Source organism: Psammomys obesus, unplaced genomic scaffold, assembly GCF_907164565.1.
Source record: "Psammomys obesus unplaced genomic scaffold, mPsaObe1.curated_primary_1811, whole genome shotgun sequence".
In the NCBI taxonomy this organism is placed as follows: domain Eukaryota; kingdom Metazoa; phylum Chordata; class Mammalia; order Rodentia; family Muridae; genus Psammomys; species Psammomys obesus.
Genome location: NW_026596040.1, coordinates 38,057,383 through 38,080,909, shown reverse-complemented (window position 1 = coordinate 38,080,909; position 23,527 = coordinate 38,057,383). Strand labels below are relative to the sequence as shown.

At 44.6% G+C, this 23,527-nt stretch overlaps 1 protein-coding gene across 1 annotated transcript in view; it reads right to left on the bottom strand.

Moving 5' to 3' along the window:
- Positions 1–23,527, bottom strand: part of Pstpip2 (proline-serine-threonine phosphatase interacting protein 2) — a 77,016-nt gene that overhangs the window by 32,075 nt on the left and 21,414 nt on the right. Inside the window, exons 2-3 of the mRNA XM_055622909.1 lie at positions 7,850–7,950; positions 1,777–1,854 (exon numbers count right to left, since the gene is read on the bottom strand). Coding sequence (XP_055478884.1) covers positions 1,777–1,854; positions 7,850–7,950 — 179 coding nt within the window. The remainder of the gene's footprint in view (positions 1–1,776; positions 1,855–7,849; positions 7,951–23,527) is intronic.

Sequence of the window (23,527 nt, the reverse complement as noted above, 5' to 3'; positions counted from 1 at the left end):
TGTGTGTGTGTGTGTGTGTGTGTGTGTGTGTGTGTGTGTGTGTGTGTTAAAACAGCATCTCATATAGCTCAGGCTTGCTATGAAGCTGGCCTTAAACTCCTAAGCTTCCTGCCACCACTTCTCAAGTGCTAGGATTACAGGCATGCCTCACTAGGCCCCAGTGCAAACCCTGGCTCTTAACTGACCCCTTTTTCAGAAAATCATCATAATTTTTTTTTTTTCTGAGATCGGGTCTCATTACATAGTCTTGACTGTCCTGAAACTCACTCTGTAGACTAGACTGACCTCAGACTCAAAAGATCCACCTGCCTCTGCTTCCCAAGCGCTGGGATTAAATGTGCCATTACACCCAGCATGTACTTACTGATCAGAAACTACAGGCCAACCTTATTCCTTTTTAAAATTTTATCTTTTAATAGGCAAATAAAATTGTTCATGTTTGCCATGTGCAACACGTGTGGAAATCTCTATGCACTGTGGAATGGCTCAGCAGAGCAGTTAACACGCATTGCCTCACATCCTTGCCTGTTTTGCAGTGCTACGCTTACACTCCACTTTCAGTTCTTCTTAAGAATCCAATACATGGCTGTCACAACGCTGTACCGTAAATCGCTGTAACTCTTTTCTCCTAACGAGAACCTTAGTGCCCCTTTTCTTTTCCATTTGCATGTGTGTTGTACATGTGTGTAAACATGCATGTGTCCATGTGTGGGCAACGTATGTGAGTGTACACACATGTGCATGTGAAGGCCTGGGGTTGAAGGCTGCTGTTGGGAATCATCCTCCATCCCTCTCCTGCTTTATTCACGGAGACAGGGTCTCTCAGTCAAACCCAGAGTTCACCGATGTGACCAATCTCGCCATCAGTTTCCTCTGGGGATCCCCTGTCCCCAGCTTCTCAGGCAGGCTTCCATGCTCAGCCAGCACTTCCATAGGTTCAGCAGACTGGGCTGGGATCTCCAGCTTGCAACTCAACCACTGAGCCCTCTCCCAGCTCTCAGTAACCGGCTCCCTAACCTTGGCCCCAACCCCTGGAGATTCCATTCCTATCTGATTCTTATTCAAAATTTCTAGGACATTTCTAAAAATTTCCTCACTTAAGCTTTTAATTTACTCTTTCATAAACATACACCATACACTAGAGGTTTTTTAAAAATCTGTTCATTATAGCACTAAAAATCTATCTACATCTAATTTTGTTATTGCATTGTTGGATTGTATTCACAGCAACTTCTCTGTGTGTATGTGCCTGTGAGCGTATGTGCTTGTGTGTACATATGTGCCCCTCTGTGTATGTGTCCCTGTGTGTATGCCCCTGTGTGTACATGTGTGCCTGTGTGTATACATACCTGTATATGGGCATGTACTTATGAGTGTGTGTGCCTGTGTGTGATTGTGCCTGTGTGTATGCATATATGCTTAGTATGTGCTTCCTTAAATATCTGCCAGTGTGTGTACATATGCACAGTAAATATTTCATTTCACTGTGCTTCTTTAGCAAGGGTCTGTGTTTATGTCTGCCAGGTAAGCAGAGCCCTTAATCAGGACCACTTTAAATCTCTAGCTTGTGATTCTTCAGACTGTACTGACAAAAACAAACAAACAAACAAACAAACACACAAACAAAAAACACAGTAACTTGTAACCACAAATCCTGTGTCCCCTGAATTCTTTGAATCTAACATACTGCAAGTGCCACCAATTGTGTGTGCTGAAACAGGGGTAGGGGCATATTGGGCATAGGCAGCCTAGAAGCCAGAGGATGCTGGCACCTACTTGATCTCAGACTGTCCACATGGCTTCTTCCTGGAGAGACTCAGCAGATCTTTGCCATACTTCTCTTCAATTGCTGCCCTAGAGAAAACAGAAGAGAAGGCCACAGGTCTGGCTTAGAGTTCTTGGCTAAAACACAAAAGATGCTGCCCCGAAGGAGAGTTGTTCATTTACTACTGAAGTTCAAATGTAGTGAGTGTCATTGTCTAAGATATAATACTCAGATATAATTTTTTTTTAAAAACTAAAAATAAACCAACAAAATAAAAGTCAGAGCCAGACATGGTGATGCACACCTACAATCTCAGAACTGGGCAGTAAAGATGGGAAGACTGGGAGTTCAAGATCAGCCTGAGCTACACAGTGAGTCTGAGGGGAGCCTGGGCTACACAAAACCTTGTTTCGAAACAAATGTAGGGGCTAGAGAGACGGCACATGGTTAAAAGCACTTGTTGCTCTTCCGGAGGACCTGAGTTTGGTTCAGAGCACAAACATCAGACAGCTCACAACCCCTGTAACTCCAGAGCATCAGACATTCACTTCTGGCCTCCTTGGCCCCACAAATATATGTTATACTGACACAATACACATGAATAAAAATAAGTCTTAAAAATAGATTTTATATCCATACAGGCATGCATGCGCACACACATACATATAAGCCCAAGACCTCTGCTTTTAATGGCTCTTGTTTGTTTCGGTTTTGGTGCTGGAGACTGAGCCAAGGGCCCTGCATTTGCTAGACCAGCATGCTTTCACTGGGCTCAATCCCCACCAAGCCCTGCTGCAGAAGGTGAAGCAGCACAGTGGCCTTGGCCTCTAGCTACTCCCAGGCTGGGAGCCCCTTCCACAAATAAATGTCACAGCCAACATTTTTTTTCTTTTTTAAAAAAAATTTCTTTTATTATTATCATTTATTACAATTTATTCAATTTGTATCCTGGCTGTGTCCCCTCCCTAGACTCCTCCCAATCCCAGCCTCCCTCCCTCTTCTCCCCGGGACCCTTCTCCTAGTCCACTGATAGGTGAGGTCTTCCTTCCTTTTTATCTGACCCAAGCCTATCAGGTCTCACCAGGACTGGCCTAAGAGCCTGTCACTGAATTCATCCAGAGAAAGTCCCTGCTCCCCTTACTAGAGACCCCTCTTGGAGACTGAGTCTATGGGCTACATTTGAGCTAGGGTTTTAGGTCCTTACCATGCATGGTCCTTGGTTGAGGTATCAGTCTTTGCAGGGATCCAGGGCTTTTTTTTTTTTTTTGGCTCTGTCAGTTTCCTTTTAGAGCTCCTGTCCCCTCCAGGTCTTTTGATTTATTCGCTTCTTATTTATTGGAGACAAGGCCACTGGGTTATAAATGTCAGCCCCCTTTGCCTTTCAATTTTGAGACAGCATCTCACTCTAACCAACACCAACCTCAATCTTCACCGCAACTTCCCAAATAGCTATAATTACAGTCTTTGCACCACTGGCCCACCTTTCATTATCTAAAAAAAAAAAAACAAAAACAAAAAAACAAAAAAGCACAAAGAAGACAATACTAACTTATCCAAATTATATCAACCAAAGTTAATTCATCTGAGACCTGAGACTTAATGGGTAAAGTGCATCACACATAAAACACAGTACTTGGCCAGGCGTGGTAATCCCAGCACTTGAGAGGCAGAGGCAGACGGATCTCTATGAGATGGAGGCCAGCCTGGTGAGTTCCAGGTGACCAAGGACTATCCAATGAAGACCCTGTATGGGCTGCTGGGGGGAACTGGGAGAAGCTGGGGGGAACTGGGGGGAAGCATGGGGAGCTAAGGGGAGCTGGGGGGGGGGCAGGGAGAACATTTCCATAATTACATCCATGGAGCACCATGGAGCTTGCTGGCCAGCCAGCCTGCCAAAACTGATGAAGAAACCCTGCCTCAAAGAATAAGGTAAAGGGTCAGTGAAATGGCTCGGAGGGTAAAGACGCTTGCTGCCAAACCTGACAACCGAGTTCATCCCCCCAGAAACCACATGGTTGAAGGAAACACTGATTCTCCTTTTGACTTCCAACCACATGTGCAAGCGCACATATGTTCCTCTCTCTCTAGCTAAGAGGACTGTTACACCCCTAGGCATTTGTTTGTAAGGTTGGGTCACTGATGCCACTCATACCTATGCCCTCCAGGAGTCCAGCTGGCAATGCCCCAACGTAGTTCTTCCCAGTGTCCAGTTTGCTGCTTGGACCATGGGTCTATCTAAATTCTCTTGCAGACTCTGCTCCAGTTAGATGTCCATCCCACCAAACACTGCATAGTTCTGATCAAAGTTTCTTCCTCCAGTCCAGAAGCATTCTGGCCAGGTTTCAGCATAGTCCCATGGCACTTGCTCTGGGTTTCCTAAGAGCGAGACCTAAGAGGTCTTGGCCACCATCACCACCAAGTCCGCAGAAGTCTTTTTAAAACTCATATCCCAAGTCTGCCTTGTGCTGAGAAGAGACTTTTTCCTGGAGGCTCCCCCCTCTGTCAGTGCTGCTCGGCATCCCTTGTCTGGCTTCTCCCTGTTCTCTGTGCTTATTGCCGAAAGCACAGATCTTCCGAGCCTCTCTGTGTTAAGCCATGACTCCTATCACCTGCTGTTTCCTCTCGCGGGAAGTGGACTTGCTCCTTAAACCAAATCAATCCCCAGGACTTTGTCTCCTGCTCTGGGAAGTTCCCTAGTTTACTCTGGCATTGAAACTAGCAATAACTAAACATCAGCACTTGGAACGCCAGTATCCTCTGTGTATTGCCTGCAGAGTGTAGCAGAGCACCTCTGCCTCTTGTCCTCTGTCTTCCTTCCTGCACACTCATGAAGAGCCCTTGGGAATCCCCCAATGGTTTCCATGAGGAGGCACGCTAGCATTAAGGCAACTGTGGACAGAAGCCCCACCTCCAGCAAGCATGGTGGTCGGCTCTCTGGAGAAAAGAGGGAGCTTTACTGAAGTGAAACTCCAGCATCATGCTCTGCAACCGCGGGAACCACCAATGACATACAGAGGAAGATCCCCAGCATACAGCATACGGGAAGTGCTGGGGCCTGGAGCCAAACCAAGGGAGGAACCATGAGGACTCAGAAGAAATCCCCTTTGACTGAAAAGACCTTTACCTAGATCACCACCTACCCAGTGTTTCCTCTTACCTGTTCATCAGTTTGTCTTCTAAGATGTATTTATTCTTAGTTTCTATGTATGGGTGTTTTGCCTGGGTGTGTATCTGTGTACTCTGTGTGTTCAGAGCAAAAAGGTCACTAGACCCTCTGGAACTGAAGTTATGGATGGTTGTGAGCTGCCATGTAATGCTGGGAATGGAACCTTGGTCTTCTGCAAGAGCTTCAAGTACTCTTATCCTCTGAGCCATCTCTCCAGGCCCTCAGCCGTCATTTATAGAACATCTGTTACATTCCCAGCATCTTTCTGGGTGCTAGGAACACCAAATGACTGAAACAAAAGAGCTGCCTAGCGGAGCCTGTGGGTGTGTAAATCAGTACTCTAGTCGGCTACAACAGGGCCAAATGAAACGTAAAAAATAGTAAAAAAGACACGCAAGAGGGGTCTTGTTCCTCTACTTCTAACTGTTAATTTATTTGTTACTGGAGAAATTTATTCATATTAGCTGTAAAACTTACCAGGTTTCACTGTGCTATTTCCACACGTACTTCCAGCTCCTCTCGCCCTTCCTTCTCCCTTCCTATCTATTAGTCCTTTTATATCCAGGTCTCATTTGTTTCCATGCATGAGTTTGTGTGCATTATCTCACTTAAATGTGACAGTGATCTCCAGTTTCATCTGTTTTCCTGAAAACCCAATACTTGACTAGACCTGCTTCTTCCCTTGCTTGCTTTGATCTCTCCCTCCAAATTTCCCAGACCAGGAATAATCCACGTGCCAGCCCTCCTTCAACAGCTCACAGCCAGCATAATCAGACAAAGCCTTTTCCATCTGGCCTGAAAGCCGAATCTGATGACACCCTGCCTAGAGCTGGAGGAAGCTCCTGGGTCACGGCAAGTAGCCGAAACGAAATCCCCCAAATCCTGCCTCCATTGAGCTATTAATTTCTCAGGAAGACCTAGGTTCCCTGCTCAGAGATTTTACAGAACATGAGCACATGGCTTCCTTTTACAGAGGAGGAAACAGACACCTGGAAAAATACATGCCCCTGATGTGTTTCCCTGCAAGTTACCAAGGAAGCAGGTTCAGAAGAAGGCATGTCTAGACTCTTTTCCCAGCGTTCTTTCCTTTGTAGGTCTCAGGTTCCTGCCTATTCCATTTGCATGGAATGGTCTGTCTCTCTTCACCACGTCCAAGTTTAATCCCCACTGTCTCAAGCTGCACTCTTTTTTGGAACGGTCACTAGAGGTGTAATCAGCTGAGATGAGGGCATCCTTGATCAGGGTCAGTCCCTAAGCCAGCATAGCAGATAGCGTGAAGACGCAAGTCAAGAACTCCCTGGAGTAACGGAGGGAGAGTGGAAATTAGGGAGCTGAAGGCCAGAGCACAGCAGAGATCCTCGTGACACCAGATGCTAAACAAACCACATTCTCCTTGGAGAGCAAGGTCCTACCCACCTCTCCCATAGCTCCTGTCTGAATGAAGTCCTGTCTCTGTCTTGCCACTTGGGTTGCTCACTGCCTCCCACAGCTGTCAGGGGCGCCTTGTCCTGCCAGAGCCCTGCAAGGATTCCATGAAGCTACCAAAGAATCAGCCTGTGGTTGTTTCAGTTGTTCGTTTATTGTACTTTGCCGATTCTTAGTCTGCTTCCTCAGTGTTACTGATACCACGCTTTCTTAATATATTTTTGTGCTTGCTGCATTCTGCTGCTACATTCACAAATCCTGTTTTTTAGGTTGATTCTTAAGAATTTTAGGACAAGCATTAATGTAGAAGAAACTTGAAGTGATGAGAACTGATGCTGTAAAGAATTCACTAACCAATTTGCTTAGGAGCATTAAGTCACCCAAAGCAGCTAATGGAGCACCGCCTCCAAAATACACCAAAGATAATAGTATGCTAACCTGGCCTGTTTGAGCTAAGTGAGATTTAGGATGTGAGGGTGCAAGTGTTTGTTTACAAAGGTTGACCGCCAACTAGCCTACATTCACACGGCAAAAGGAGAAAGCCCTAATTACAGATGGCTGTTAGGTTCGTCTCCATATCAAAGAACATGACTGAAAGGGGCAGCTCCAGGAGCGAGCACAGGGTTACAGCCTCCTGACTACCCTCATGACTACGTCTGGGCCCGCCTTTATTCTCCTGTGCTCTTACACAGAAAAGAATAGTTCTTCCAAGTGGGCAAGGTGACCTGGGTAACGACTATTGGAAAAGTACAACACTGATATACGTAATTCTACAGCTGGGCAGTGAGTGACAGCGCCCGCCTTTAATCCCAGCACTTGGGAGGCAGAGGCAGGCAGATCTCTGAGGCTAGCCTGGTCTACAGGGTGAGTTCCAGAACAGCCAGGGCTACACAGAGAAACCCTGTCTTGAAAAACATTTAAACAAAAGAAAGAAAGAATCCTGCAAGTTCCAGGACAACCAGGGCTACATATTAAAAAAACAAACAAACAAACAAACAAACAAACAAACAAACAAAAAACTGTCTTGAAAAAAACAAATTTTAATTATTAATTAGTTAATTCCTTAACAAAGCTGACAACTAATAAAGCTTTTGTGGCTGCTTTATTAATCTCTAAACGTGTACAGTGGATTCTCACTGAGAAGGCGTTCTAACATTAACTCTAGAATAATATCGAATACTTTCTGGGATTATTTCACACCCTGTAGCAGATCTTCAGAACTCGTAAACACAACCAAAACAAGTGCAAAGTGGCTGAGATAGTTCAAGGGTGGAGTGCTTTCTAGGCAAGCCTGACAGCGGGAGTTCGCCCCAAAACGAGAGAACCACTGCACAAAGTTGTCCTCTGATGCCCACATACACGCTGTGGTTCATGCGTGCCACGTACTAACAAGAAATCACTTTTCTAAAACAGAAAGAAAAGAGAAACCAATTGATTCCTGATCTGGGGGAGGTGGGAACATCCGGCTAAAGGGGCCTGAGCATTGATCGTACCTTTCTTTTAAAAAGTCTTCGAACTCCTTGCAGTTCTTGCGGCCATTGTTCAGGTGCTGGATGATGCTGTCATAGCCAACAGTGCTGAGAATGTCCGTGCTCTGGTGAATTAAACAGCACAGCGTCAGACCAGGGAGAGGTATGAACAGTGGATAGGGCAGAAGTGGCAGGAAGTCCACAGTGAGACTTCAGTGAACCACTTCTCTAAAGACATGTGACCTAAGAGAAGAGAATTAAAAATGAGCAGCTGGGAAGAATGGTTCAAATGATATAGCTGAAGAGCCACTAACTGGGAAGGACAAGGCAGGAATCAGAGGCATGAGAATGAGGGGCAAGGCCGACTCGAGCCCTCTTTGGGCCTCCACTCACACCTAAGTCAGGCCAGGAGATTCCCACTGCAGCCTCTTGCTGTGTGCACTTTCACACTGCTTGGTAAATCGCCTTGGGCTACAGGCCCATTTTAACCAGGGGCTATGCAAAGTTCAGTCAGTCTTTAAACCTGCCACTCTGACATCTCCTTCCACAGCCAGCTGGCCCTCTTGAAAGACGGAATATCTGCCAAAGGCAAGCGGTCCTGAACCCCAAGGCAAGAGCAAGGAGGCAAGCCAGAGTGAAAGAAAGTGGCCACTGCCCTGCTGGAATCATGTTGCACATGACTCCTGGTCCTAGTTTGGGGAAAATAATATTTAGTTTTTAATTAGCAATTTACTTTCTCCTCTTCAATGCAGTATTACGTCATCCTTTGCAAAATCCAAAGCCAGTCTCTCAACACTCATGTTTTCCGAGTAGCCCAGTTGTCTTCTGAGTTCTCTGAATTTGGGTCTCTGTACTGCTCACAAGGATGGCCTTTCTGTTCCAACTCTACCGTCACCACCCCTGAAACCCTCACTGAAAAATCTCCCCAATGTTATGCCCCTCACAGGCCAACAGCAGAAATGTGCAGGGTGAGAGGTCTCCTGCAAGCCCATCCAAACTCTTAAGAATAGGACAATGAAACAAAGCCTCCTGGGAAGGTGAACAAAGGAGTTCAGAGGGTCATTGTCAGCGCCATTTTGTAGATAGGAGTCTCCATTCCTACTCACTAAGAATGCTTGACTTGGGCTGGAGAGATGGCTCAGAAGTTAAGAACCCTGGCTGTGCTTCCCAAAGGTCAATTCCCAATTCCTGAGTTCAACAACTACATGGTGGCTCATGATCATCTGTTCTGAGATCTGGTGCTCTCTTTTGGTGCACAGGCATACATGCAAACAGAACACTGTATAAATGATAAATAAACAGATCTTTAAAAAAAAACATGTTTGACTTAGTAGGGCATGGTGGCAAATGCCCTACTAAGTACTGTAATCCCAGTACTCTAAGAGATAGAGACAGGCAGATCTCTGAGTTCAAGGCCAGCCTGGTCTACAAAGTGGGTCCAGGACAGCCAAAGCTACACAGAGATACCCTGTCTCAAAAAACAACTCAAGAAAAAAAAAAAAAAGAATGCTTGATTTGGGTTGGAGAGATGGCTCAGTGTATAAGAGCACTGTCTGTTTTTTCCCCGAGGTCCTGAGTTCAATTCCCAGCAACCACATGGTGGCTCACAACCATCTATGCTGGAATCTGATGCCCTCTTCTGGCACGGAGGCGTGCATGCAGATAGAGCACTCATAAAATAAACATAATCTTAAAAAAAAATAATGCTTGACTTCTCCTGTATTATGACATCTGGGATGTGCCTTAATTAAAAGTACAAATAGTTTAGGTCTGGTGGGCAAAGAAGCATTTCCTGAAAACACAGACCTCCTAGCTGCCAGTTTCAATAACAAAACAGAACAGCTGCCAGTCACTCTGGATCAATGAAGAAAGGAAACCCAAGTAAAAAGTAACTAAGAAAAGAAACTCCCAGGTAAATCAATGTACCCAACACCAGGACTAAGGGGGTAGAAGACCAGCCTATGCTAGTCAGAGAACATGAGCAGCAAACTGAATGACAGAAATAAGACTGGGAGGTTGATGCAAAACAAAGGAATGTACATGCAATCCACGATATACCAGGACACACAGAACCAAGGGAACCAGGGAGCACCAGAGCAGCCTGGAGGGAGACTTCAGTGGGTGTAAGGCTTGCCACAGAAATGGGAAGAACTGAATTCAGTCCACAGCACCCACACAGAAGTCAGGTGTAGGAGCACGTGCTCATTATCCCAGCCCTGGGGAGGCAGAGACAAGCAGAGTCCCGGAGCTTGCTGACCAGCCCCAGGAAGAGGTTGTCCCAGGGAGAGGACTGCCTCAAAACCCAAGAGGACAGCTCCCGAGGGCGACTGCCAGAGGCTGGCCCCTATCCACACTGGCCCCTATCCACACATGCTCCTGCACACTCCCAAAGAGAGAGCAAAGGGACGGAGGGAGGGAGTAAGGGGGAAGGAGCGAAGGGAAAACTGGCTGAATAAAAATATAACTGTTGGGGCTGGAGTCATAGGTCAGAAGTTTCTTGTTATGCTTCCAAAGGCCCTAAGTTCGATTCCCAAAACTCACACCAGGCACAACCACCTGTAACTACAGGTGACCTGATGCTGCTCTCTTCTGACCTTTGCAGGCAGGCAGGCAGACACACACACACACACACACACACACACACACACACACACACGCACAGAAAGAGAGAGAGAGAGAGAATCTTTCAAAAATAAATGTCAATATATAAATATCAAAATAAAAAAAAATCAAGGAGCGAGTGCCAGAATCTGCCAGTGGAAGTGGGAATGCCACAATCAGAGCCTTCTGTGCCTGTCTACACCTTCCCTCCTCCAGCTCCTCCCACACTGCTCTCCTCTCTCATCTCCAGGACAAATGAGGTACATGGCCACCCCAAGATATTTCTACACACTTTTCCTTCCACGGGAATGGCAGGTCTCCCTTCTCTTAAACTCTACCTCTGGTGCAGAGCCTATTCAAACCCCACTTCTTCTCTGAATGGCATCTTCCTGGAAGAGCTTACTGTCCTCTGTCACTATTTAGAATGCCTGGAGTGTTGACTGTCCCTTGGCTATTAGCATATACTGTTTTGTGTTGTGAAGTATCACTCTCCTCCCCCTACCACCTTTGAGGCTGGGTCTCATGAAACTCAGATTGCTCTAGCTTACTTCAGAGCCAAGTATGGCCCTCAGCTTCTGACTGTCCCTCCTCAGCCTCCCAAGCACTGGGCTTGCAGCCATCACACCTGATTTATAGAGTACTAAGCGTCCAGCAACCACCTCTGGCTTGTGTGGTACTGGGTTTACAGCTGTCACACCTGGCTATTGGGGATCAAACCCAGAGCTGGTGCATGCTAGAGAAGCACTACCAGCTGAACTATATCTGCAGCCATGGTTTATTATATCTCCTAATAAAATGGTTAACTCATTATACGTCTTTTAGATTATGTACAAACTTTATCACTCACATTAATAACTTTTGATATACATTTTAATTTCACACCAACATGGGCTGGAGAGGTAGTTTGGAGGATAAGAGCACTGGCTGCTCTTCCAAAGGTCCTGAGTTCAATTCCCAGCAACCACAGGATGGCTCACAACCATCTATAATAGCATCTGGTGCCCTCTTCTGGCCTGCATGTACAGAGCACTGTATACATAATAACTAAATCTTAAAATTTTTTATACCAACTACACACAAAATACTAACAGTTATAAAGCCAGCCTGAGACTGTGTACTTGCAATCAGGGAGCCTACCATTTATTCCAGGGAGTCAGTAAAAATCATATATATAAAATAAATACATGTGTCCAAGGAAAGACAGAGGTGAAGACAGTCTATTAGATGGCCATATGAAGAACGTGTATCATTAATACAGCAGAAAAAGAAGGTAAGCTAAGTCATAAGAGAAAACAAGAAATAAAACAATGGGGAGCAGGTGGGGCAGGATCTTGCCATATTCGCCAGGCTGGCCTGAAACTGACAACCCTCGAAACTTAGCCTCTCAGGGGTTAGAATTACAGGTGTGTCACCACCACTGGCCAAGGAATAAGGTTTAAATCGAGTCCTTTAAAAAACCAGGATTCACGTGAAAAATAAAAATACATTTCAAATGAAATGACAATGAAAATATCAGAATTATGACATGGGGCTCAAGTGGAAGGTGGCTTGTGTAGTTGGCATGAAAAAGGCTGGTTCAGTCCCCAGCACTCCATAAGCTACATGAGGTGGCACACAGCTAGCTGTACTCCCAGCACTCTGGAAGGAGGATCAAGAGTTCAAGGTCAGCTTTAGCCATATCGTGAGTTGGAAGCCAACCTGGAGTACACCAGACCTCTTCTCTAATTAATTAATTAGAATTAAAAAATGAAATTGTTAATTAATTAATTAATTAACAATTTCATTTTTTAATTCTTTATTAATTACACTTTATTCATTTTGTATCCCCCCTGTGGTTCCCTCCCTCCTCCCGTCCCAATCCCTCCCTTCCTCCACCCTCTGCATGCATGCCCCTCCCCAAGTCCACTGATAGGGGAGGTCTTCTTTTCCTTCCTTCTGATCCTAGTCTCACAGGAGTGGCTGCAACAAACAATAGAAGTGAACCAAAGAAAAAGAGAGAAGGGTGGCCTTAAAGGCACTGACCTAAGCTTTCACTTTAAGTAGTTCAAGAAAAAGAGCTAGATAAACTTACAGTAAGTGGTAGAACATTCTTTAAATAGTGGAATGAGATAACAATGAGCAGACAATAGAGAACACTGATGAAACCAAGTTATCCTTTGAACAGTTAAATCAAATCGATAAGATATGTTACTCAAAAACAAGAAGGGCAAGAATAAAATACAAATTGCCACTATCAATGAAAATGCGAGCATCAATACAAATTTCAATCAGTGCAGATTCCACAAGTGTTACAAGCCAAACATAACAGGTGTGGTGGCACACAGCTGTAATTCCAAGCAGTTAAGCAGCTCAGGTGAGGAAAATTCAAGTTCAAGGCCAACCTGAAAGACATCACAAAATCCTATCTCAAAAATCCAAAGGATGGGGCTGAAGAGATGACTCAGCAGTTGAGAGAGCATGATGTCTTCACAAAGCTAAAGTTCAGTTCCCAGTACTCACACTAGGAAGCTCACTGGTCATGCCTGGAACTCCAGGTCCAAGGGAATCTAAGCAGCCTGTGGCCTCTACAGGTAACTGCAGTCATGTGCATGGACCTACCCACAGACACACATAGATAAATATACATAATTAAAAATAAATTTTTACTGGAGAAAAAAGGAAATATGAAGTCTTTTAAAAACACAACTGAGCATAAGAAGAAACAGATATCTGAATAGCCCTGTATCTTTACAAAAATACAAAACTTAAAGCTCTCTCACAATGAAAGAAAACTGACCCAAAGCAAGGCACTTTAATCCCAGCACTCTGCAGACACAGGAAGTGAATCTCTGAGGGTTCAAGGCCAGTCTAGTCTACATAGTGAGTTCCAGGACAGCCAGAATTACATAGAGAAACCCTGTCTCAATAAAAGGAAAGAAAGGAAAGAAGGAATGAAAAAGTGAAGGTAGGAAGGAAATGGAGAGAGAAAAGAGGAGAGGAGAGAAGAGACAAGGAAAGAACAGATTTTAAATATTGCTTACAGTAACATAAAAAATATAAACTATTCTGGGATAAACACTGAAGTTGTTGCAAAATTTCATTACTGGAAACACACAAAAAAAGCACTGCTGATAGAAATGTAAGAGGTCCTAAATAAAGGTCGACATGCATCTTATTTAAAGGAGTGGGCACTGTTAAAAGCTGGTTTCTCCCAGTTGCTTCTCACGATCAACAAAATCTCACCCGAATTCCCAAATCCTCTTCTGTGAATAACAAAATCCACGAAGAGTTACAAAGAGCCTGGACGAGGCACAAAATAAAAGTGCAAGCATCAACTGCTGGATTGTTTTGTTTGAAAAACACAGCCAGCACCAAGCATGGTAATGCACAATTGTAGGCCAGTGCTTGAGAAGTGGAGGCGGGAGGATCAGATCAAGAACAGCCTTGACTGCAGAGCAAGCTGAAGGCCAGCCTGAGCTGCTCGAGACATAAAAGATGGAAGGTTCACACCACCTGACTCGAGAACTTTCCGTGACGTTACAATTATCAAACTGCATAGCAGACACCTGAAGATAAACAAGTAGATGATGGAACAGAAAGTGATACAAAAATAGACTCATTTGTCTATAACCAAGTGACTTTCTGAGAAGGGGCCAAAGCTGTTAATTCTTCTGAGCAGATGTTTCCAGAACAGCTGTGTAAGCTGGATGGGGGAGAGCCTGCATCCACCTTTTACCATACACAAAGCCAATTAGAAACGAACATGTATTTATATGTAAAGCTAAAACATGTTTTTCAGAAGATAACATAGAGAATTTTCTTTAGGAACTTGAGGTTATCAAAAAGGAACCCTAACGGGCTGGGGAATGGCTCAATCTATAAAGCGCTTGCCTTGGAAAGCATGAGGAACTGAGTTTGAGCCCCAGAACACACATGAAAAATGCCAGGTGTGATCTGTCACACTCCTGCAATAGTGTACTTGTTGAAGTCACAGAAGAACTTCAGGAACTGGAGCTCTTCTTCCACACTCAGTGGGACTGGGGTGCTAAAGTCAGGTTCACAGGCTTGTGTAACGAGCACCCTCCCCTGATGACCATTCTCACTGGCCCCACTTTTGGTTTTAGCCTTGAACCTTCCATCTCTATAGTGCTGAGATTACAGATGCGCACCACTATACTAGCCCTGGTCTTTGTGTTATATGAGCGATGTATGTGTGTGTGTGTGTGTGTGTGTGTGTGTGAGAGAGAGAGAGAGAGAGAGAGAGAGAGAGAGAGGTGTGCACCCATTTGTATGAAGGTACCCAGGGTCTGGGAGTGAGGGGGGCAGTGTCAGGTGTTTTTCTACCACTCTCTGACTTGTTTTGGCTTGTTTTTAGACAGGCTCTCACTATGTAGCCCTGACTGTCCTAGAACTCTCTGTATAGACCAGGGTGATCTTGAACTCACAGATCTCTCTCTGTATCTGTTCCGAGTGTTGGAATTAAAGGTGTGTGCCAGTACACCCAGCTTGCCTTGTTCATTTGAGAGTTTCTTACTATACCTAGAGGAAGGCTCGTATCCAGCAAGCCCCAGAGAGCCTCCTGACTCTACCCTTAACAGTGTTAGGGTTACAATTATGCATATGACCACACCTGATTTTTACATGGCTGTTGGGGATTTGAACTCACACTTTCATGTTTTTATAGCTAACACTCTTCCCTGCTCACTCATATGCCCAACCCTGGCTCTGTATTTTAAAGTACAGTTTTAAGTCGCAATTTGTGATATATATAATACTACAGCAAACTTTTACTCCTAGCACTAGGGAAGAAGAGGCAGGTAGAGCTCTGTGAGTTCAAGGCCAGCGTGGTCTACATAGTGAGTTCCAGACCAGCAAGAGCTACACAGGAAGAACTTGTCTTAAAAAAAAAAAAAAAGTTGGCCAACTCACCAGATTGCCTCTGTGGGGCGTGGGGCATGTGTATGCATATGTGTGTATGTGTGTGTGTGTGTTCTGCTCCCAGTATTTTGATAACCTCTTACATTTCTGATGCTTCTGCTCCTGCATGGCTGCATGGAGTGAGAGCAGTAGGAAAGTGTTCCGAGAGGAGAGCACCCAGAGGGCCCCAGAGCTTCATTGACATTTTTCCTTGAAGACTGCTAGAAGCAAGCCCTGCTGCTGGGGGCCATCGTGTTCGCATCAGGCACCTGCTTCAGGGTGACATCAACTCACTCTTTGGCAGAACTACCAGAAGCAGCTGTTCCATGTTCACCCATGTAGGGAGGCCGCTGGCTGCATTCCCAGTGTCCTCTGACTGATCTCTCCAGGGCTGTTCCCACTTCAGCTGCCCCAGGGCTTCTCACAAAGGTTCTCGGGCTTGGTGTGGAGAATCTACGCCCTTTATTCTCTGTCTAGCCTGGGTTGGGAACGTTTCTTCCAACCTCTGTCTAGTTCTATCCGCCTTTCACACTGCAGAATTTCCCACAATCTACAGTTCACCAGCAGGTCTTTCTGTTTTCTAATGCTGCCATGTATCATTTGCTATTTTAGTGTGGCTAGAGAACAGAGGACTGATAAACAAGAGCATTTGATTTCCTACTCAGGGATGGAGGCCGGGAGAAAGGCCTCAGATTATACAAGCAGCATATGTATATGGCAGGAAATTTAGACAGTAAATGCTTAGCTAAAAATTCCAAGACAGCCACCACTTGGGTGCATACTTATGTCTCCCACCCCCTCTCATTTTTAAGACAGCATCTCACTATGTGGTCTAGATTGGTTTCCAAGTCTCAGTCCTCCTTCTTGCCTCAACCTCTGGAATGCTAAGACTCGGGCCACCACACATGGCTTACTTCTGCTTTCGCTTATTTACAAACCATTGATACCAACTTTTCCATTGATCTGCTAACTTGAAAGGAGGGACATTTAGAAACGTGTGGATGTCAAACATATCTCTCACCTAGAAAGAGCTGTCTGAGGGATTTAGGGGGAAGGAGAAACAACATTAGGGTGGTAAAGTAATGCTGGAGCAGGAACTGGGGTGGGGTGTCATTCTTGCTTTTACCAGCTATTACCACTTTATTAGAAAAAGCTGAGGAACACAACCAATATACTGACTTGTGCTTAGGAGAACGTGGCTGAAGACACGGGTAGCAGTTTTCACATCTGCTAAGGTTTCTCTCATACTTCTCCATCTGACTGTAACCAAAAGTTCTGAATGCATAACAAGCTATGTTTATTTCATCGGTATCTGCTTTCAATGAAGAAATTCTTATGTTCATATTTCTTTGCTTATGTGGCCAGTTTTAAACAGCTTTCTGAATGTGTCTTCATCTCATCTGGTCTCTGAAGCACTTGGAAAACTCAAAGAACATTGAATCCTTTCAATATCTCCTTCATCCCAATCTACCAGTCAGTCAATTGACAGAACTATTTGCCCAAACTTACGTGCCTCTTAAATGGTAGACTTGGGGATCAAATTCACATGGCATGGGTGTTTCACTCTTCAAACTTCAAATAAAAGGACTAAGGGGCCAAATGTTAGGTAGGAGCCTGTGCTTGACAAAGAAAAGCTGGGCTGGGGGACAACTCAAGGGATAAAGGACTTCCCACACAAGCATGAGGACCAGAGTCCAGGTCCCAGCACCCATATAAAAGACAGGCAATGTGGCCTGTCTATAAACTGAGCTTGGGAGACAGAGATAGGGAATTCTCCAAGGCAAGCTAGCTAGCTAGACTAAGCAAATCAGCAAGTTCCAGGGTCAGTGAGACTCTGGCTCAGTAAACAATGCAAAGATCAATCAAGGAAGACATCTGACATCCATCTCTGTCCTTCACACACATTCATGTGCAAGCACACCCACATACATGCAAACACTGTATGTCCATGCACATATAACATACACACACACACACACACACAGAGAGAGAGAGAGAGAGAGAGAGAGAGAGAGAGAGAAATAAATAAATGCAAAGAGCTGTGTGGCCAAGCGACTTAAGCAGACTTCAGTCTGTTTCACAATACAGATTTTTGATACTCAGCTTTTTGTCCTATAAAATGAAGATAAAGGGCACAACAAAGATGAGCGACAACATGGCTCATTAGTAAAGACACTTTCCTCCCAGGGACGGCAAACTCAGTTCAATCCCTGGTTCTCCATGGCGGAAGGAGAGAAATGACTGCCATAAGTTGTCCTCAAAGGATCCTCCTCTTGAGTGCTGTGGCACTCTTGTAAATACACACACACACACACACACACACACACACACACAATTTAAAGATGTAATGAAGATAATAATGATATATGTATATTGTAAGATTATTGTAAGGCTTGAATAAGATATTCCACAGAGTTGGCAGGCACTGTGTTAGCATTAATCAACAATAATTCATCCATATTTGCAGAGTTAGATCCACTTAGCCTTTAAATACATAGGAAAGGAAGGTCAATGCTGAAAGCACAGCGAAGTAAGTGAACTCTCCAGTCCATATCCAAAGTCTACAGTTGTGTTTTAGTTCTTAATGAATAATTGAAGGATTCTGATGGCACTGTGGGTGGACAGTAAAAGTCTTTGTGGTCAGAGGCAGCAGTAAGAATGTTGCTTCCTGTGTCTCACTTTCTCCCCTTATGAAGCATGGAAATGGCAGCATCACACTCTGTTTATGGAGCATGCTGTGGTCTCTGATGCAAAGCACTGCACATCTGTGCCCTCTACGCCCAGGCCTCACACAAATGCAGCCTTTGTGTAAGGCGCCAAGCACCTGGCCTCCCTGTTCCGGGGGGCTCTCTAGGCTTCCAAAAGGCACCAATGCCAATTTGCATGTTTTACTCAAAACTGGAGGTTTTAAAATGAAATGCAAACCATGAAGAGTCTTCTCTAGTCTCTTCCCTTTTCGAGATCATTCTCCCATCTCCCCATCCTTACCACGCATGTTCTCAGTTTCTTCTTGAAATCTCCTCTAGACAGGACCCATTATGACCCACTTGTTTTCTGTTTCCTATCGTAGCAGACCTCGATGCAGTCCGGCCTCTTGAAGGACTAAGCAAGCCCATTGCAGCTTCGGATTAGCAGGCCTGCGCTGGGGCTGAGGAATCTGCAGTTAACAGCTGCCTCAGAGGTTCTCGGAGCCTGTGCCTGGAGACGCTGTGTGTGACGGACATGACAGATACAGACTTTGGATGCAGCACAGAAACAAACGTGAGGATGCTCAGTGCACTACTTGTCCCTGAGGGTGGCTCCACCTGCCTCCAGCTTGATCCCTATGCCTCCTACCCTCAAGCCACACAATCGGTGGAAGAGGTGGGGAGGGGCACAGAGAAAAGTCCTCAGAAGGCCCTGCCGCATAGCGTACATACAGGCTGGGCAGGTACTAGGAGTAAAGTGCATAGGCCTCACAGACCAGATGGAAGCCAGGCTGAAAGCCAGAGCTGGGGCTGGGCACACAGGACGGGGAATGCTGCCTCCCCTGCATGCCACATGGCCTGTGCACAGCAAGACTGTTCTCATTATTCTTTGGCTCACATGTCATGTCTCATGTGTGTCACATGAGCTCACTGCTGGTTCTGGAAAGTTTTTTTGGTCTTAAAAGTTTTTAAGTGGCTCCATGGCCAAAGCGTTAATCCAGCCACGGAAACTAGAATGCCATTCACTTCTTTGCTGTGTATACTGCTAAGTCTTGCCTTCTGGGTTTTTGGAAGGGCTGCAGACACATGGGTCTTACTTAAAGTGCAGAGAGATGAAGGTCCTCCAACCTCCCCTCACTCCTCTTCCCCCTCACCCAAGAACAAGGCCAGGCTCATTCCTAAGGCTTTTCCCCAGCAACTGGTCCCTCCCATTGTTCCTCTGAGTCCTAATCTTGTTTTGTCCCCCCACCAAAAACAAAACAAAACAGGGTTTATCTGTTGTAGACTTGGCTGTCCTGGACTTTGCAGAACAGGCTGGCCTCCAGTTCATATCGATCTGCCTACCTCTGCCTCCCTAAATGCTGGGATTACAGGCATGAGCCACCATGCCCAGCTTGTCTTTTTATTTTTTAAGGCAGGAACTCACTGTGTAGATAAGGCTGGCCTCAAACTCACAGATATCTGCCTACTTCTGTCTCCTGAGTACTGGGATTAAAGGTGTGCACCACCATATCTGGCTTATTTTGTCTCTTAATTTCTTGAAGTATAATGAGTGTACATAAAATGAAGTGTATACATGTAATGTTTTGAAAAATCACAACCCACACATTCACGTCTCTACAGAGAACAACTTTAGAGATGTGGGTTACATGGGCACGCACACTGCTATTGTCCCAGAACGTTCTTTCCTAGCCCCCGCCCCCACCCCACCCCCGCCTCAGCTCTAGCAATCTCTCCCTGGGTCTTATACGTCTTCACTGTTTTGATTTCCTTTATAAGAGTCATTAGCTTTTCTTCCTTTTTATTGTTGGGTAATAAATATTCAATCATATGAACATAACACAAAGTATTTATCCATTAGTCAATCGTTATGTGTCTGCGTTGTTTTCAATCTGGGACTTTGTAAATAAAATCCCCACAAATATGCTTGTACAAGTCTTTTTCTGCATGTGTGTTTTCATTCCTGATGGGTAAATGCTTAGGAGTTGGACTCTGGGTAATCAGCTATGAGCATGGTCAGCTTGCTGGGACATTGATAAACCTTTCTCAAAATGGCTGTGCTATTTTACACTCTCTCTCACAACATACTGGTGTTCCAGTGGCCTTATATCCTTGCTCATGTCACTTATATCCTTGCTCATGTCAATGCTGACGTTTTCTTTTTAATCTTTTTTTTTTTTTTTTTTTTTTTTTTTTTTTTTTTTTTTTTTTTTTTTGCTTGTTTGTTTTGAGGGGAAAGTTGAAATAGGAGAGTTTACATAGAGTCTCACTGTGTAGCCAGGACTGGCCTCAACATGGAATTAGCCATCTTCTCACTTTGGCCTTTAAACACTATGCTTAGTTTTTGCGGTTTCAGCCATCTGGAAATTTGAATTCTCCAGATGACTCTGATGTTGAGAAACTTTTCAAGAACTTTTCGGCAAAAGGAATCTTTTTTTGTCTTTCTGGTATATCTGTATCTGTGGTGTATGTGCTTGCATGGTGCATGTTTGTATGCATATATGTGCATCTGCGTGTGTGTGCGTGTGTATGTGTGTTGGGGGGACTCAGGGTTGACATCACGGTCCGCCTCAATCACTTTCTACCTTATTCATGGAGGCAGGATCTCTCACTTGATCCCGGAACTCACTGATCTGACAAACCTCCCCTTGCTCTGCCTTCTGAGCACTGAAAGTACCGAAGAGCTCTCACATCCAGCTGACAGTTATGTGGGTTCTGAGGATCGAACTCTAGTCTTCATGCTAGTGCAGCAAATCCTTTTAGCCCCTAACCCATCTCCCAGCCTGAAATATCTTTTATAAAGCTTATTTCTAGGATGTTCAAGTCTTCTTCCCATTTTTCACTGGATTGTTCATATTTTTGTTAATTTTAGAGATGTTTATATATTCTGAGTCCTTTAACAGACAGATTTTTTTAAATCTGTGACTTACATGCAGTTTCTTAATAAGGTGTTTTAATGAGTAAAGGCTCTATTTTATTTAGTTTTATTTTATGTTCATTAGTGTGAGAGTGTTAGATTCTTTGTAAATGGTGGTACAGACAGTTGTGAGCTGCCATGTGGCCTGTGGGTGCTGGGAATTGAACCCGGATCCTTTGGAAGGACAGACAGTGCTCTTAACCGCTGAGCCAGCTCTACAACCCCAAGTAAAGGCTCTTTTTGAGACAGGGTCTTGCTACCATGCAGGCTGACCTCAAACTTGTCATCCTTCAGAGCAGCCTTCTGAATGCTGGGGTTCAAATGATTATGAAAAGGGTAAAAAAAAAATTAATACAAATAACTTTGGACACAGCATTTTTATTATATTTTCTTAACTTGAGCCAACAAGTACAAATATTAAAGTCCAGCTTGTTTCACAATTATATCATAAACAATTATGAAAGAGCTTTCTATGAATCTGAGAATTGAGAGTCACAGAAAGTGGGAACCAGGATTTTCATAGAAAAGGGGAAAGTGGCATGCTGGGGCCGGCACACACTAGCTTATAATAACTGATCCTTACTGCCCTGTGGGCAACGCTACACTGGCAGACTGACATTGGTCATATAAAAGGGGTTTTCACGCCCTGGATAACTGGCGTTCACGTGAATGTGTGGATATGGGTGCCCACACATACACACGCAGAAGGCAGAGGAAGATAATGGTTCTTTTCCTGTCACTCTGTCCTTTATTGCCTTCAGACAGGGTCTCTCTCTGAAGTAAAAACTTAGCTAGCCAGGAAACTCTCGGGATCTGCCTGTCTCTACTGCATGTGCCAGGTTTATAAGCATATGAATGCTGGGAACCTGGCTCAGGTCCTCAGGCTTGCATTAAACAAGCAAGCTAATCCACTGGGCCCCAATCAGATATGTTATTCTCCAGTGGGCTGGTCATTAAACACTCAGCAGCATGTCACTGGGCGGGAATGAAGGTTACAGCAAGCAAAGGAAGCTGGAATAAGCCCTGTGGTGCTGGGACAGACTTGGAGACACCGTACATATACATATACTTCCTGGCTCTCTCTGCTGAAGGAGCCTAGAAACAACGAAAAGCAAATGGCAATAACCAGGGTCTAGCACAAATCTTAGTTTTTAAACACTATTCCTTCCTTAAAAGAAGCAGGACTTTAAGAAATGGTTTATCCTTCAACTGGAATAAGGATCAAACCTGTAAGAGAAGGGGCCAAAAAACCACAGAAGTGTCCAAAGAGTGGTGGGGATACAGCAAGTGTCCAGTTTAAAGGAATTCCTCAAATGTGAGGCAACTTGAGCATCAAGGTTAGCAGTGATGCTAACATAATTCACTGGATAAATCCATGAATCTCATGTAGACAGATATGGCCTAACGCCTCTGTGAAGAACCAGTCTTTCTGACACCTTGATTCTAGCCCAGGGAACCCCATTTTGGACTTTCTGACCTCCAAAATGTGGAAGAGTACTATTTCAGTTTACTTTGTGGTAATTAGTTTCAGCAGGTTGCTAACAAAGACACTTTCACCAAAGGACCAAAGTTTCCACAGGAGAACCTCACATCCCAGCCCTCCTGGTGCTGAGAGTAACTCACCATTTCCTCTGCAACGTTCCTGCCAGAAATGTGCTCTCTGAACCTACCCATAAAGAAACAATCACACCCAAACTGAGGGCCATTCTGCAAAGTAACTGTCCTGTATTCTTCAAAAGTGTCCATCATAAATGATGGAGGCTTGGGAAATGCTCCAGATTAAAGGCGACTACAGCAACTTAACTAAATACAGTGTTAGGCCCTCGATGGGAAACATTTTCCCCATTATAAAGGAGAGAATTTATTTGGACAGTTAGAAAAAATGTTTGATGTTAGCATATAATACTATCTTTATATTATTTCCATTTATTTATTCATTCATTCGTTTATTTATTTATTAATTTTTTAGGTAGGGACTCAAAATTCCCAATCTCCCAGCCTCAGTCTTCTGAAATTATAGGTATGCAATACCCCACCTGGCCTTCCAGACTTCTATCAATCACAGGACTGTGACTATGTGAGAAGGCACCCATCTGCTTAGAAAGCACTATGGAAATGTTATGGAGAAAAGCAAAACTGCGCCTGACCTTTTATTTTTAGAGGTTCAGGGGATGGGGAGAATGTGCACATTTGGTCCCATCAACTTGGGAAGGCTGAGACAGGAAGATGGCTCAGACCTGGGAATGTGAGGCCAGTCTAGATGCACAACAAGACCACTTCTCAGAAAGCGGGGCAGGGTGAATTAAGGCTGTAGCTCAATAATACAGCACTTGCATAGAAAGAGGGGGACTTGGGCTGCGGTACAGCACAGTTGGTAGAACACTACTAAAGTGCACATAGCCCCAGGTTCGATTCCCTGCACACCATGAAACTAGATCTGGAGATATACTTCAGAAATCCCAGCACAGGTAAATGCAGGAGGATCTTACATTGAAGGCCATCCTCAGCTATACAGCAAGTTTGAGGTCAACATCAGCTACATGAGACCCTGTCTGAAAGAAAGAAAGAAAGAAAGAAAGAAAGAAAGAAAGAAAGAAAGAA